Source organism: Carya illinoinensis, chromosome 12 (assembly GCF_018687715.1).
Source record: "Carya illinoinensis cultivar Pawnee chromosome 12, C.illinoinensisPawnee_v1, whole genome shotgun sequence".
NCBI lineage: Eukaryota > Viridiplantae > Streptophyta > Magnoliopsida > Fagales > Juglandaceae > Carya > Carya illinoinensis.
In genome coordinates, this window is record NC_056763.1 from 15950732 (window position 1) to 15964542 (window position 13811).

The window sequence follows — 13811 nt, forward strand, 5'->3', positions numbered from 1 at the left end:
CGTGTTTATATCGTGTCAAGACATATATATTATACCATATAGGTAAACCTAGGACTCGATCTGTTAAACTTATTGCGTCAAAATATCAAACCCTAACACGATTCATTAATGTAACGAGTCGTGTTGTGTTAACTTGTTTCAACCCGTTTATGTAAATGGATTGAATAGATACGAAATTAACTGGTTTGACTTGATTAAATTTAGTATAATTTTAGATAAATGTTAAAATCACAATATTTACGAAAATTATAAAACTAACTACAAGTCTAAAATTATAGTCCAAACAACAAAAATATCGAAATGAAAATAAAAAAATGTTACTTTTAAGTATAAGGGTATAATTATAATTTTAACTTTTTTAACGGGTCATCATGGGTTATAACGTGTTAAAACAGGTTGACCCGTTATTAATCCATTAAACAATGACGTCTTAATGCGTCAACCCGTTTTGACTTGAATCCATTAAGAGTAAATCCAAACCCGCTATTATTGTATCGTGTTTGCATTTGTTTAACGGATCGTGTCATATATTGCTATCCATAATCTATATATGGTATTATTATATCATTGTTTTCACTAAATTAAAGAGTTTTTTTGAGGGATTTGATAGTTGTGGATTTCAGAAATTATTTCATATTATTTATATATATATTTTATATTAATATAGCAATTCATAAAGGACAATATTAAGGTGACTATCAAATGTGTACACTAGTATAAATGAGTTATTTATTTATTTATAATTATTTTTTAAATATCCTTAACTATTAAGAAAAAAATAAAAAAAAATAAATTCATGAATAGTCACTTTCTTAACTATTAAAAAAAAATTATATGATTGAATATATTTGATGGACATATTTAGCTGTCATAATATCTTTTTCCATTAATAAATTACATACTAAAAAAATATTAAAATCACATAATTCATAACAAATCTTTTCTAGAATTTAAATTAATCAATAATTTTTAAAAATAAAGATTTTTATTATAATATACATTCTAATTATGAATTAGAAATTAAATTTCTGCTCGTTATTAAAGTATACAGTCTGATTTTTACGGTACAGCAAGGAAAATTTATCGCCAAAAAATTACATACATGTAGAAAGCTTTTCCTGCATATCAGATAAAATATATTGTAATCATCAGTCTGGAAAATTACATACATGTTCGAGAGCATTCACATGGATTTTTCATAAAATTTTATATAATTTAGTTAAAAATGATATTTTTAATTTTTTTTTAAATTTTATTCATCTTTTAAAAATCTCTTATATTTTATTCCCTATACTTTTTCTATTCTATTAAAATAATATTTCTCTATTATTTCTCTATTACTTTTTTCTTACTTTTATTTACAAACTTAATTACTTTTTTTTTTAAATATTTTGAACTATTACTCTGGTAAATATTTTAAACAAATTTCAATTATTTTTTTATGGGTATGATAATATTTTTAAAATTATTTTTTTATATTTTTGTAATTATTTAAATTATTTTTAAAATTATTATTTAAAACTATAATGGATACGAATATGATAGAAAATATAGATGATTGAAAGAATAATTTATTTTATGTATTAGAATAAAATATTGATAAAAATAGTTTAGGAAATAAATAGTGATTTCCTAAATATGAGAAATTACTGTTCATTTCATAAACATTTTTTCTAAAATAAGAATCCAGATGTAGGGAGTATTTTGATCAAAACCGTATAACAAATATCAAATTATAGAAAATCCAGTGCTTTGGAATAACGAATGTGAATGTTCTAAAAGCTTTCCCTTAATGTCAGACTATTCGTAATTATCAGTCTAGAAAAAACATAGAATACTATTCAACCTCTCTCCAATCTTTATATATTATATATTTTCATATTTTTTTAAAACTTTTTATGAATTTATTCTTTTTAAATTAATTAATTTTTTATTTATTATTTATATATTAAATATTTGATAAAAAAAATATGGTGGGTCGAGATTGTGTAAATAAAAAGAAATTGTATAACTTTTTCCAAAAGCAAAAGGTTGTGCGGAGAAAACGTAACGGAAAATGTATTCTTTTCGCTGGTTCAGATTATGGTTGAGATTTATTATTATTTATTTTAGGAGTGTGCATCCGGATCCAGATCCGGTTATGGCCGGATACTAGGATCCGGATTTCAAAATCCGGGCGGTTATCCGGACTCAATCCGGGCGGATAACCGGATTCAATCCAGATATCCGGATTGTAACCGGATATCCAGATTTTTTTTATTTTTTTGGCTTTAATCATGGATATCCGGGTTATACCCGGATTCAATCCCGGTTTTGAAAAAAATTCTAAAACAATTGTAGCATTTTTTTTAAAAAAAAATCTGATCTCAAATTTAAATTGCCCATATTTTTTTAAAAAAATAATTAACACACTTTAAAAGAATTTTCTAAAAAAATTAATTTAAGAACAAAATAAATAAAAATGCAAGCTAGATAATAGTGTTGTTACATCACAATACAAAACATAAATTTACAAAGAACAAAATAAATAATAATACATCACATCTAATTAAATCAACACAATATCAAAACTCTTCACAGCTTGAATCTTGAATTTGAAAAAAAATTTGATTTCTTTCACCTTGATCTGATAAATGGATGGCCTGTAATCAACAAATTAAGAAGCAAAGGGCTTAAGCACATGTATTATATTGAGAAAGCATTGGACTTCACAATATATATTTACCAACATTCTCAATTGAAAATATAAGTGAGAACTAGGGAAACTAAAAAGGAAACAAGGAATATATTAGTGGCAGATAAGAACCATTGTTTTGATCAAGATTATGCTAAAAGTATGAAGAAAATAAATCTTTTTTTTTTTTTTTATAAGAACAAAATAAATCTTAAGAAAGTAATACCTCCTTTCATTATCGGGACATGAAGCATTTCTCATCACAGAAAAGCAAGTAGAAAATTCCATGACAGCCAATTAAGATCAGTTCCCATGCATGCCTAAATAAATATCATCAATTCTCGGATGATTAAAAATTTAAAAGGGAAGGTTTTTTTTTTTGGCAGTATGATCAACTCCAAATAAAAGCAGATAGTCTATCTTCTTAATTTCCTTGTCCTGGTTTGTTTGTGGAAAACACCACTGCCAGCACTAGCAAAGTTGATCCCATTGCTTGGATAACTCTTTATACTTCCATTCTCAACGTCAAGATGTGCTTCGAGGTATGGTTCCTGGAAATCAATGCTTATATATTGGGCTGCAGCCACATTCATCAAACACCATTAACGAAGGAAGAGAAAAAAAAAATTATATTTCTTTTACATTCTTAAATATATTATTTAATGATTTTCCAACAATGTTACAAGAAGAAATAGGCATCAAGTGTACCAAAAACTCTGTTTTTTCGGATGAAACCCCCCAAGAAAGTTTAGAAGATGGTTTTTGTTCCCAGGAAGGGACGATATAAATGACTACTTCATCATCCCAGAAAATAAAAATCAACCACTTTCTAAATTTCATTGATTGGGCATCCATTGAATCTAAATTTCAGGTCAGACCAACAAATTTATGGTAATATCAGAGCTTCTCCTAACCCAAAAACAATGTCACATGAAGACTACAAAAACATACATATAGTGAACTTAAACAGTATAGGTAACAGTATAGGTGACCATAATCATGACTTTGTCTCTTTGCCAAAACATTAAAAACAGCCAAATCCATGTTTTACAACTTCCTAACCAGAAATATTAATTATTAATCATAACCACCAAACCCAAATGCCAGTCATTGGCAAAAACAGAACAAATAAATAAAGAATTCAATGTCAATTCTAGCAAAAAATACGAACAAAAAAAAGCTTTGCCAAAACAAATCAAATAAAACCCAAATAGATGCGAAATTCAATGAAATCAACTGCTTGTAATCTGTCTCTATTTTTATTTATTATAAGTAATTATAATAAATAAAACAAATAAACTATTCAAAGCCAAACCCAAAACAAATAAAATCTACTCTGGCACTTCAACAAACCATAACATTCACTCCAAAGTCTCCGTGACATTCACTCCAAATAATATATATCATACAATCCAAGAAACAAGTAGAAATGTTGCTATGTTGGCATTAGTATGTACATTAGCATGCCCCACATGGTTGTGGTGAATGTATACTGGATCATGTACGCTGATCTCCTGTGGGCACAGGCATCATAGGTGAGCCCAGTTTCCATATGTTCATACCCATACAGGATTTGCCCCACCTTTTTTCATTTTAGCTGTTAATTTTTTAATTTTTAATGAAAGACGGCACACTATCGAAATGTCAGTAGGAGTTTGCAGACCAATGTGTTCATCAAAAGGTTATCTTTCTTTCTTTCTCCTCATAATTTCACAAAATTTTCCCTGGCTTAGGACGTCACTTTGGATAGCCTGCAGTTTCATATTTCATAGCATAAAAAGCAAACACAAACCTAGAAAAATCCAACCTAACCTAGAGAAAGACAAAAACACCAAGCGAAAATCAAACACAACCCAAACAGACCAAGTGAAAATCAAACACAACTTAGAAAAATCCAATCAAATCGAGAGAGAGAGAGAGAGAGAGAGAGAGAGAGAGAGAGAGAGATTAGCATACATTCGGTTTCAAGACAAAGACAGAGATTTGCAATCGGCATGGCTAGGCACGGCTAGGGTTTTGGATGAGGACTTGAGAGACGAGAGACTGAGGAGAATGACCGAAGTGAGGATCCGTTCGGGTTGAGAGGAAATCAAATGTGAGATGGAAATAAGCGGCGTCGTTTCGGCAAGGGTAAAGAAACAGTCCGAACGTAATATCCGGTTATGGATTACCGGATTATAAAACTGGATCCGGTTTTTTCTCAACCGCCCGAGTGTAATCCGGGCGGTTATCCACCCGGATTCACTCAGATTCCAGGTTTCAGATCCAGATTGAAAAAAAATTCGGTCCGGATGCACACCCTTAATTTATTTAATAATTACATAAATAATTTTTAATAATATTAAAAATTATTAAAAAATATAACCGCCTAGATTATACCCGGATTCCGGATTTCGGATCTGGTCTTAAAAAAATCTAGTGCGGATCGACACTTTTAATTTATTTAATAATTATATAAATAATTTTTAATAATATTAAAAATTATTAAAAAATAAAAATAAAAATAAAAATAACTAGCGGCTCCCAGCGACTGCAGAGACAGTGAGACACCCTGTACAAAAATAGGAAAGCAAATCCCTTTCTCCGAAGGAACGGGACCCGCCCTTTTCCCTCTTTGGTAGTTCAGTTCTGAATGTGACGGATGGACACTATAAAGTACACTGGGCGTACCGCGCACCAGTCACTCTTCTCTCACTCCCACCAAAAATTCCTCCGCTTCCACTGCTTCACACTCTCAGTTTTTCTCTCTCTGTCTCTCTGGCTCTCTGTGTTGAAACTTGGAAGTTATAACCTCAATTTGGATTCTAGACCAAGTCCTGAATCTTCGTTCAGGTCGTGGCAAGTTGGATGAGTTTGGGTCTGTGGAAATGGATCCTCCACTGGTAAACGAATCTTCTTTCCCGGCTGCCAACCCTTCCGCCTACAGCTTGGCGGAGATTTGGCCACTAGTTACGGATCCCGGTGGTGGGGGACTGGGGCTCCGGATTGGAAACTTTGGTCAGGCCCCTCTAGCGTTCCGCGAGAGCTCCGCTAATCGTGACGGTTCGGCCGAGGAATCTACGGTGACTGAGCAGAGTGGCGGTGGCGGTGGTAATAGGAAGAAGAGGAAAGAAGTGAGCTCGGAGGGCGAGTCGTCGAAGATGGTTTCTTGTGGTAGTGACAACAACTTGGTCGGTCTCTCGCTTACACTCGTTCGCTTTGATTTTCTTTGCCTCAATTCTCTGTTTGGATCTCGGGAAAATGAGGAAAGTGATAGGAAACAAAAGCAGAAAAAATGATAAGATTTTCAGTCTAATGTTTTATGTTGTTCTCGGTTTTATGTTTGGATGGATGAAAAGCCTGAATTTTCGGTTTAAGCTGGTTTGAGTGGGTATCTTTTCCTGTGTAGTTTCCGAAACTGGACAAAGGTTCAAAATTTTTTGCTCTGCATTTCATTTATCCAAAAAAAGAAAAAAAAGAAAAGAAAGAAACTTATTCTAAGTGGATTTTGTCTTCGACTGCGGTTGAGCCTGAATGTGAACGTTTGGGTTAAAAGGGCTTATTTTACTACGCTTTCTTGGCAATTTAACTGGGTTTTTGGGTTATTTGCGTGTGATTTAGATTTCTTTTAACTTTTGCAAACTTTCAGGAATTTCTTGTCTTGTTCTTCCTATTTGGCTTATAACTAAGATTGTGATGTAAAACAATGGAGTGTAATTTTGAATTTTTACGGAATTGGTTGCAATTTTTTAAGAGTAATTTAGCTTGTGAATTTGCTTAATTTTAAAGTTTTCACACCCTAGTTTGACAGTGCTTATTCATTTCGAACAGAAAGAATTAAATGGTAAACGGATGAAACTAGCTGGATCCCGAGAGGAGAATGCTTGTTCAATAGCTAAAGCGCAAGCTAGTTCAGCGGCTGGAAACAAGCGAGCTGAAGAAAGCTCTAAACCTTCTGAGTCACCTAAGCAAGACTATATTCATGTGAGGGCGAGAAGGGGCCAAGCTACTGATAGCCACAGTCTAGCAGAGAGGGTAATCCCGTTCAGTCTCCTTGAACTCAGCATTCCATTTAATTACGTAATTCCTGAAAATTATAAACTAGACTTTCGTTCTGTTACAGGAGCTCTAGATCCAGATATGTCTTTAGTAATTTACTTTGGGTCACTGTTGTCTAGGACGTGTGTGGTGGTAAAGCTGGTTAACAGCACATATTTATATTTGGAAACATATTACTTACCTACCTGAATCGGCAGGCAAGGAGAGAGAAGATCAGTGAGAGGATGAAAATTCTCCAAGCTTTTGTCCCTGGATGCAACAAGGTATGTAATGTTTTGTGTTGGTTTTTAGTAGAGGTACCATTACTTTCGTTACTCTGATTAGTGATATACAATTTTATCATATGAAAATAAATTAAGGGTTCTGTGTGATTTGTTTTCCATATTTCACTTTTCTTACCTCATGAATAGATTAAACCAATTATAACTTTGCAAAAATCTAAAGGCGAGTTCAAATTCAGCTTTTCTTGACTTATCGTGGTTCCCCACTGAACAGGTTATTGGAAAAGCACTTGTCCTTGATGAGATTATTAATTATGTCCAGTCGCTGCAACACCAGGTTGAGGTGTGTATCTCCATTGCCGCTTTATGATAATTTCCATTCCTGATCCTGAACCTTTGCTGTAATTATTGGGTTTTGCAGTTCCTCTCAATGAAGCTTGAAGCAGTTAATTCAAGAATGAATACGAGCCCCACCATTGAGGGATTTGCTCCAAAAGACGTAAGCTTATGTACACTGCTTGGTTACCTGACATAGTTTTTTATCATAAACCTTTTTATGCAAATAGCTTCGATTTCTTTTTTAATTTTTATTTATTTATTTTTTTATGGTATATCTTCTTAGGTATGTGTTTTTGTTTCATTAATTTATCATCTATTTGTTACCCATCGGGGTGTAACCTAGTGGTCAAAGGATAGGCTTGGGATGAGCTGTAGTCTCACATGTGCTGGATGTAGTGCCTGTTTGATTTTGAGTTTGGAAGGTTAAAAATTACTTTTAATAGTTTAGAACCTCTACTTATAAAAAAAAAAAAAAAAAATAGTCTAGAAGCTCTTTTATAAAAAAAAATGGTATGTTTGGTATATTTATAAAAAGTCCTTTAAGCACCTAAAAAATGCTGAAGATAAACTTTTTTAAAAAGCATCAAATTGAAGCTTTTGTTGAAAAGCTTCTGCTGATTTTTTTTTTTTTTGATGAGTAGAAAAGCTCCTGCAGATAACATAAAAACCATTGTAACTGACTTTAAAAGTGCTTTAGGTGTATGTTTACCGAACAGTAAATAACTTTTCAGCAGAACTAACAAAGTTCTACAATTAAAATCTTTCCAATAAAAAGCTCTATATAGCTGCAGCAATCCCAAGCAGACACTCAATTCTCCACTAGGAGTTTTCCCAGATTACCCGACATATGTTTTGGAGATTGGCGACGGGCCATTTATCTTGGGTTTACTCCTCAAGGATAGGTCGAAAGGGCCCCTGCCTTGGTGACGTAAAACATTTATTGACTAATTTTGGGAAAATAATTCATGGCCACTGTCAACACTTCTGAAATGGACTTTCATTCACCAAGTATTAGACTTTATCAAACCTGAGCGGAAACTAAACTGAACCCAGCCTTAACTACTTATTGGCTACTTCAAAGTTCGAAGCTGAACCATTGAACATCACAGTTCCATTTATTGAGTGAGAAAGGGTCCAATGTTGGTGTATTTTTATGGAAAAATAATGTCACCACCAACAGGAGCAACTTTACAATAGTTTAAAGCTAAAAGCATCTCATTTCTTCCTTACTGTGGTTTTGATAATTGTAAGACGCTATACTTTTGGTAGGACAGAGATGAGATAAAATTAGCAAGTTGGAATTTTGTGGTTGCTTATTTCCTTTTGAGGCATTAGTGCTTGGGCTATGCCGCTTGTTATTATCAATAAAATTCATATTTAATTATAAAAACGTTTTTGGTGCGTTATGTTTGAATTCATTTCTTTTATTTAGCCATTGACAGGGAGAATGGGGAAATTACGTTATTGCTTTTAAGGGTGCGTAAAATACCGCCTATTTGACGCCAGTCTAAGGCATTGAATGCAGCTCTTGAAGCTCCTATCGACTCTAGAATGTAAAAGCATGTGGAGTGAACGGGATTAGATACGTTAGTATTCCATGCCATTAATGATGAGTGTTTACTCATGGTATATGCGGATCAGGGGCCTAGCTGATCCGTGAAACACTCTGCCTAAGTGTGCAAGACCGAAACTCAAAGGGAATTCAAAGGAATTAATGGGGGGCCTGCACAAGTAATTGAGCATGTGGTTTAATTTGATATATTGAGCAAAATCCAATACTGTATACTGATATTATAGCATATAAACTTATCTCTGATTGTTGAATTCCGATATTATACATATGCATACATTTTACAAGTCTAACTTACACTATATATTTATACTGTATATTTTGTATAATAACTTGTACAAATGTAATTATTTAAGACTTATTAACACATTTATGTTATAGAATATACTATTATATATATATTTTTTATAAGTAAAATTTTATTAATATCAATAGGCGTAGCCAAGTACACTGGATCTATTTTATTTATAATATGGTGCATATAGCCATATACATACAAATTGAAAATTCAGTGGATTAGATTTGAATGCACCTAGAAGAAGTGAAGAGGTGTTCTTTACCGATTTAAATTTACACCATTCAGTTTTAATCAAAATACCCTTGGATCAACAACAGATAAAAGTCAAACAAAGCAAGAATAAGTTTGTTTTTTGGTAAGTAAAAAATTTATTAATACCAATAGGTGTAGCCAAGTACACTGGATGTGTATACAAGAGAAAACACCTAGTTGGGGTGCAAAAAAGATGTAAGGAACAATAAACCCAACAAAGCCCTAGCCCAACAACAAACCCATCTAGGAAAATGAACCTAACAAAGCCCTAGCCCAAGCCCAAAGATGTGCCTGCCCCAAACCACCACCAGTGCACCAATGCCTCATATCCCACCAAACCAGATTTTGCCCATATACCAAGCCACTGTAAATTTCCCATACTTCTCGGTACTTGTAAACTCTGAATGGGCCTACTAAAAATATACAATTGGTGCTGTCTTCCCTCTGGTCCTCCCTCCCTTATCGTCATAGTTGATTGCCCAAGTAAGATGCTTTAGCTCTTTGATCTTCTTAGATCTGGATTTTGTGCTGTTACATGACCCATCTCTATTGCAGTGAGTAATGCTATGAATTGGTCCTCGAATCCTTCACAAGTAATCCCCACGCACTGCTGTATCTCGTTTATCTTGTCCAAAACCCAATTTCATGATGAATCAGCTATATTGCTAATCGGTGGGAGACCTATCAGGGGGACAACATCTTTTGCAGACTCCGCTCCAAACTGTGGACAGGCCTTAAAAAGCCCACCTTGCAAGGCACCAATGACAAACCCATCCCTTCCTCCACACCAGTTCCTAAAACTCGCATCTCCTCCACAGCGCTATTGATGGTTCTTCTCATATGTAACATACATGTGTATATATTTGTAGCATATATGCTCAGTATTTTTTATTTTTATGGTTCTTCTCATGAATACTTCTGGTATACTTGGGTTGCGCCCCTTGCAGCTTGCACATATAATATAATTGCTTAAAAATAATTTGTAGCACATAAGAACAAATATAACATAGATGCAAGTTATGGTCTTGTACTCTATTGTAAAAATCGAAGGCCTGGACCAACGTGATCTCTCTGCTCTTTTAACCAAAATTTTGTGTGGCATAGCTTGAAGCTCCCATCATCCTCGTGTTTTGTCTTGTCTACTGTAGATTTGAGTAACCACACCAATGTCCTATATATTCTGTTGTCCTTGTTTCATTTCAGTTATCTTTTCACTATAATGCCTTCAGATTTTAGCTTTGTAAGTCGTTGCAAGGCTTTCCAAAGGACATAGTCACGATGGAAATAGTTGTATTTAAGTTATGAATTCATTCCCCATTGGACAATATTGCGGCAGTTGAAAAACCCATCACAAAAGGAGGAAATATGTGAATATTGTTAAGATGTTGATAAGGCACTCAAGTGAGGTTATTTCCAAGTAATTGGGGTTGGCAACAAGAACCTGTTTTGTTAGTCCTCATCTGCATGAAGTCATATGTTGATCAACCCGTCCTTTTATTTTCTTTCTAGTTTATATTTCATTTTTTTGCCCTTTCCAGAGCTGCAGAACTCTGACTTCTTGTGCAGTGATGCAATCATTGGCTTTCATTGTGCGTGTCTATGCCAACTCCTTTTTACCAATCGGTGCCCTTTTTTTCCTTGCCTCATACTGATTCCCCTGAATGCCTTTCGTCCATTGACACGTTTATCATGACTATTTTTTGGTTCAATGTCATAATGTTAGGTTGTTTGTTATTTCCAAATCATACTTGAGTCTTTTGTTGCACAGTTTCTTGTTGGATACACTGAGGAGATAATATATGATAAATTATCTTCTTTTTTTGGTCGGTAATATATATGATAAATCTTCTTCTTGTGAAGGGTATTATTATTTTTGTCAATTGTAGCACATAGATCAGAAAATAAAAGAATAGGGATCAACATAATTTACATCCTCTAACATATGTTTTACGCTGAACTACCGAAACTGACATATTGGTCCCTCCAACTATTACTTTTTCTTGAATTGCATTCTTTATCGAAGTCTGACTGGGAAGAGGGCGAGAAATAGAGGGCATGGCACAATCTGGACTATCGACTCTTAATGGAGGGTGCTAATTTGATTGCAGGGTGCGATACACTAGTTTGTGTAGTTTAGGGTGTCAAGTGAAAACATGTGAGTTGGAGGACAGAAAACGTATTTCCCCCAAAACTTTACTGGAGTTATATGCTTTATGCTTTTTTAACCAATTAATCTTGATTTTCAGCTTGGTGCACATCCATTTGATGCTTCTGGAATTATATTTGGATCACAAGCAACAAGGGAATATGCTCAAACCTCACAGCCTAAATGGTTGCACATGCAAGTTGGTGGTCGTTTCGAAAGAGCAATTTAGTATCGTGGGCATAAGCGGATCAGGAGCAGGATTATTGGTACTTCAGTTCGTCATCCATAATCAATGGCCAGCTTTGCGAAGGTTTCTCATCATCTGGTGTTGAAATGAGTTTCCTGTCTGTCTGAACTAAGATGATATCATTATGTAGAAAATGGATTGATCTTCTCATGTATCATTAACTAGATAAACTTTAACTTTATACAATTACCTTAGTATGCAGAAAAAATCTCCTAGGTTAACATTAGTTGTTAAGACATGTAAGCGAAGAACTGTACTTTGTGGAATTATAAATTCTTATTCATTGTTACAGTATGTCACTAATTGATAGAATTGGTGTTGAACTGTGTAGTGTGAGGATTGTTCTTTCTGGATTCTCCTTCATTTTCTAATTCATTGTTTAATATGGTCGCTAAGCGATCCAGATTTTTGTTTATTAGTGTTGGGAACAAATTCAAATGAAGAAAGATTTTGGAGTTCCTTGAACAGAAAACAAATGGAAACTTTTTTTTTTTTAAGAAGAAGACAGAATTTCAATTTTATTAATAGCCCTCACTTTTGGTGGAGGAATACCGTGTACTATTAGTTAAAATTAACCTGTGAATTCCTTTCACTTCCTAGTACAAGGGACCTTACAGTTACTGCATAAGGGTATTGTGCCATCCTGCTGTAAAGCCTTTATTTCCTTATTTAATCATAAGCAACCATGACTATAAAGATAAACAACAACCTGAATAACAACACAAAGCATTACAAGAACTGAACTTCAAATCAACACAATGAATCAAAAGCATTACTACAACGCAATTTTCAGATAAAGGGGAGATTATCTGGAGTGGAAGGTCTTAGTTCAAGAACTGAACTTCGACTTAATAGATTCGACAACCTGTTCTTCTACTTGGAAGGCCCTAGTTAGGACATCATCTGGAATCGAGGGTGTTGAACCAAAGAGAGTAAAGGGAAGGACCACAGCCCCTGGTAACTGACTGTTGAAAGCCGTGATGATAAAGGCCTTCCCTACCCCAACATTCTTTTGGAAGTGTGCAAGTCCTCTAGGAATGACAAACATTTGCCCAGCAGTCAAGACTTTATAGTGATATACATTCCCAGTTGTCACAAACCCCACAAGTACCTGCCCTTCGATGACCACGCCGCTCTCAGTTGCACGAGGATGAGTATGGGGTGGATTAAGTCCTCCCGGAGCAAAGTCCACTCTGTTCATTGAAATCCCAAGCGTGTTGAGTGCAGGAAAAGTAAGGACATTACCTCCAGTAACGTTTGAGCCAAAGATGTTTGATGTGTCACCCACTTTGGTCAAACCATCAAAGAAGAAATCATCTGAAGTTACATTTGAGGCTGGTTTGCAAGGGAAGCCATTAACTGATATAGAGCTGGCACTTTGATCCGCCACACAGAAATCCTGTAATGGATCGGGGTCGGCTGAGAAGGAAAGCAAGGGGAGAAGCAACAACATAACGAGGTATGGCAGCATATGGACGTGTGAACTTGATGGAATCTTCATGGCTGCAATCGGCTTTTGGTTTTTAGAACTATTGGGATACTCCAGAGGTTGGGAATAATGGTCCTATATATAGAACTTTTCCTCTCCTGAAAATCCCACTAGTCTTCATCTTTATCATTTTAATTTATCCGAGGCAAACATCATAACGACCAATTCAAATGATGTAGGGGATACAAAAACGTCCAGAAGAACACATAGAAAATGAGTTTGTAGCAGAAAAGTTCCATCTGGAAATTGGTTGGATTTTGTCAGAAAAGAATCTATAAGCTGAGGAAGTGCTTCCTAGGAAGTTTTCATACCGTTATCTGCTACGATACAAATAATAAAACGACCAAAATTACAATAATCAACTTAGTCTTTCTATTTATTTAGTGTTAAGATCATATATGGTGGAGCGGCATAGCTGATCACCTAATTGAACGGTTCTGCATCGCATGGTTTGACTAGCAAAGGGTGCTAATATTTTTTTCAGGTTAGGTAGCGGCAGCCTCCCATCAGGCGGTGAAAAAATCAGCTCACGCAAGC

General features: G+C 34.5%; 2 protein-coding genes and 1 long non-coding RNA gene across 4 annotated transcripts; 1 reads left to right on the top strand and 2 right to left on the bottom strand.

Annotated features, from left to right (window-relative positions):
* Nucleotides 1-2435: 2435 nt before the first annotated feature.
* On the bottom strand, nt 2436-4862 carry LOC122289444. 2 transcript variants are annotated; one of them, XR_006236161.1, is made up of 3 exons: nt 4631-4785; nt 2901-3251; nt 2436-2642 (listed from the first exon to the last, which is right to left on the bottom strand). It is a non-coding gene; the product is annotated as an uncharacterized LOC122289444 (long non-coding RNA). The 2 variants fall into 2 exon arrangements; XR_006236160.1 differs by lacking the exon at nt 2436-2642 and having other exon boundaries at nt 2886-3251; nt 4631-4862.
* A 386-nt stretch (nt 4863-5248) lies between these two features.
* Nucleotides 5249-12108, top strand: LOC122290320 (transcription factor bHLH79-like). The gene is made up of 6 exons (XM_043097954.1): nt 5249-5844; nt 6485-6688; nt 6910-6975; nt 7208-7276; nt 7355-7432; nt 11639-12108. Exons 1-6 carry the CDS (start codon nt 5542-5544, stop codon nt 11765-11767), a joined length of 849 nt encoding a protein of 282 aa, XP_042953888.1. The 5' UTR covers nt 5249-5541; the 3' UTR covers nt 11768-12108.
* A 321-nt stretch (nt 12109-12429) lies between these two features.
* On the bottom strand, nt 12430-13553 carry LOC122290321 (germin-like protein subfamily T member 1). Its single transcript, XM_043097955.1, has one exon. The coding sequence runs from the start codon at nt 13284-13286 to the stop codon at nt 12615-12617; it is 672 nt and encodes a 223-aa protein (XP_042953889.1). The 5' UTR covers nt 13287-13553; the 3' UTR covers nt 12430-12614.
* Between the last annotated feature and the right edge of the window lie 258 nt (nt 13554-13811).

Bases quoted from the DNA above. Each gene is read 5' to 3' on its own strand.
- LOC122290320 (XM_043097954.1), top strand. From the start codon at position 5,542: ATGGATCCTCCACTGGTAAACGAATCTTCTTTCCCGGCTGCCAACCCT. The intron at 6,689-6,909 runs GTAATCCCGTTC...CTGAATCGGCAG, and splicing joins GCCACAGTCTAGCAGAGAGG to GCAAGGAGAGAGAAGATCAG. The intron at 6,976-7,207 runs GTATGTAATGTT...CCCACTGAACAG, and splicing joins TTGTCCCTGGATGCAACAAG to GTTATTGGAAAAGCACTTGT.
- LOC122290321 (XM_043097955.1), bottom strand. From the start codon at position 13,286: ATGAAGATTCCATCAAGTTCACACGTCCATATGCTGCCATACCTCGTT.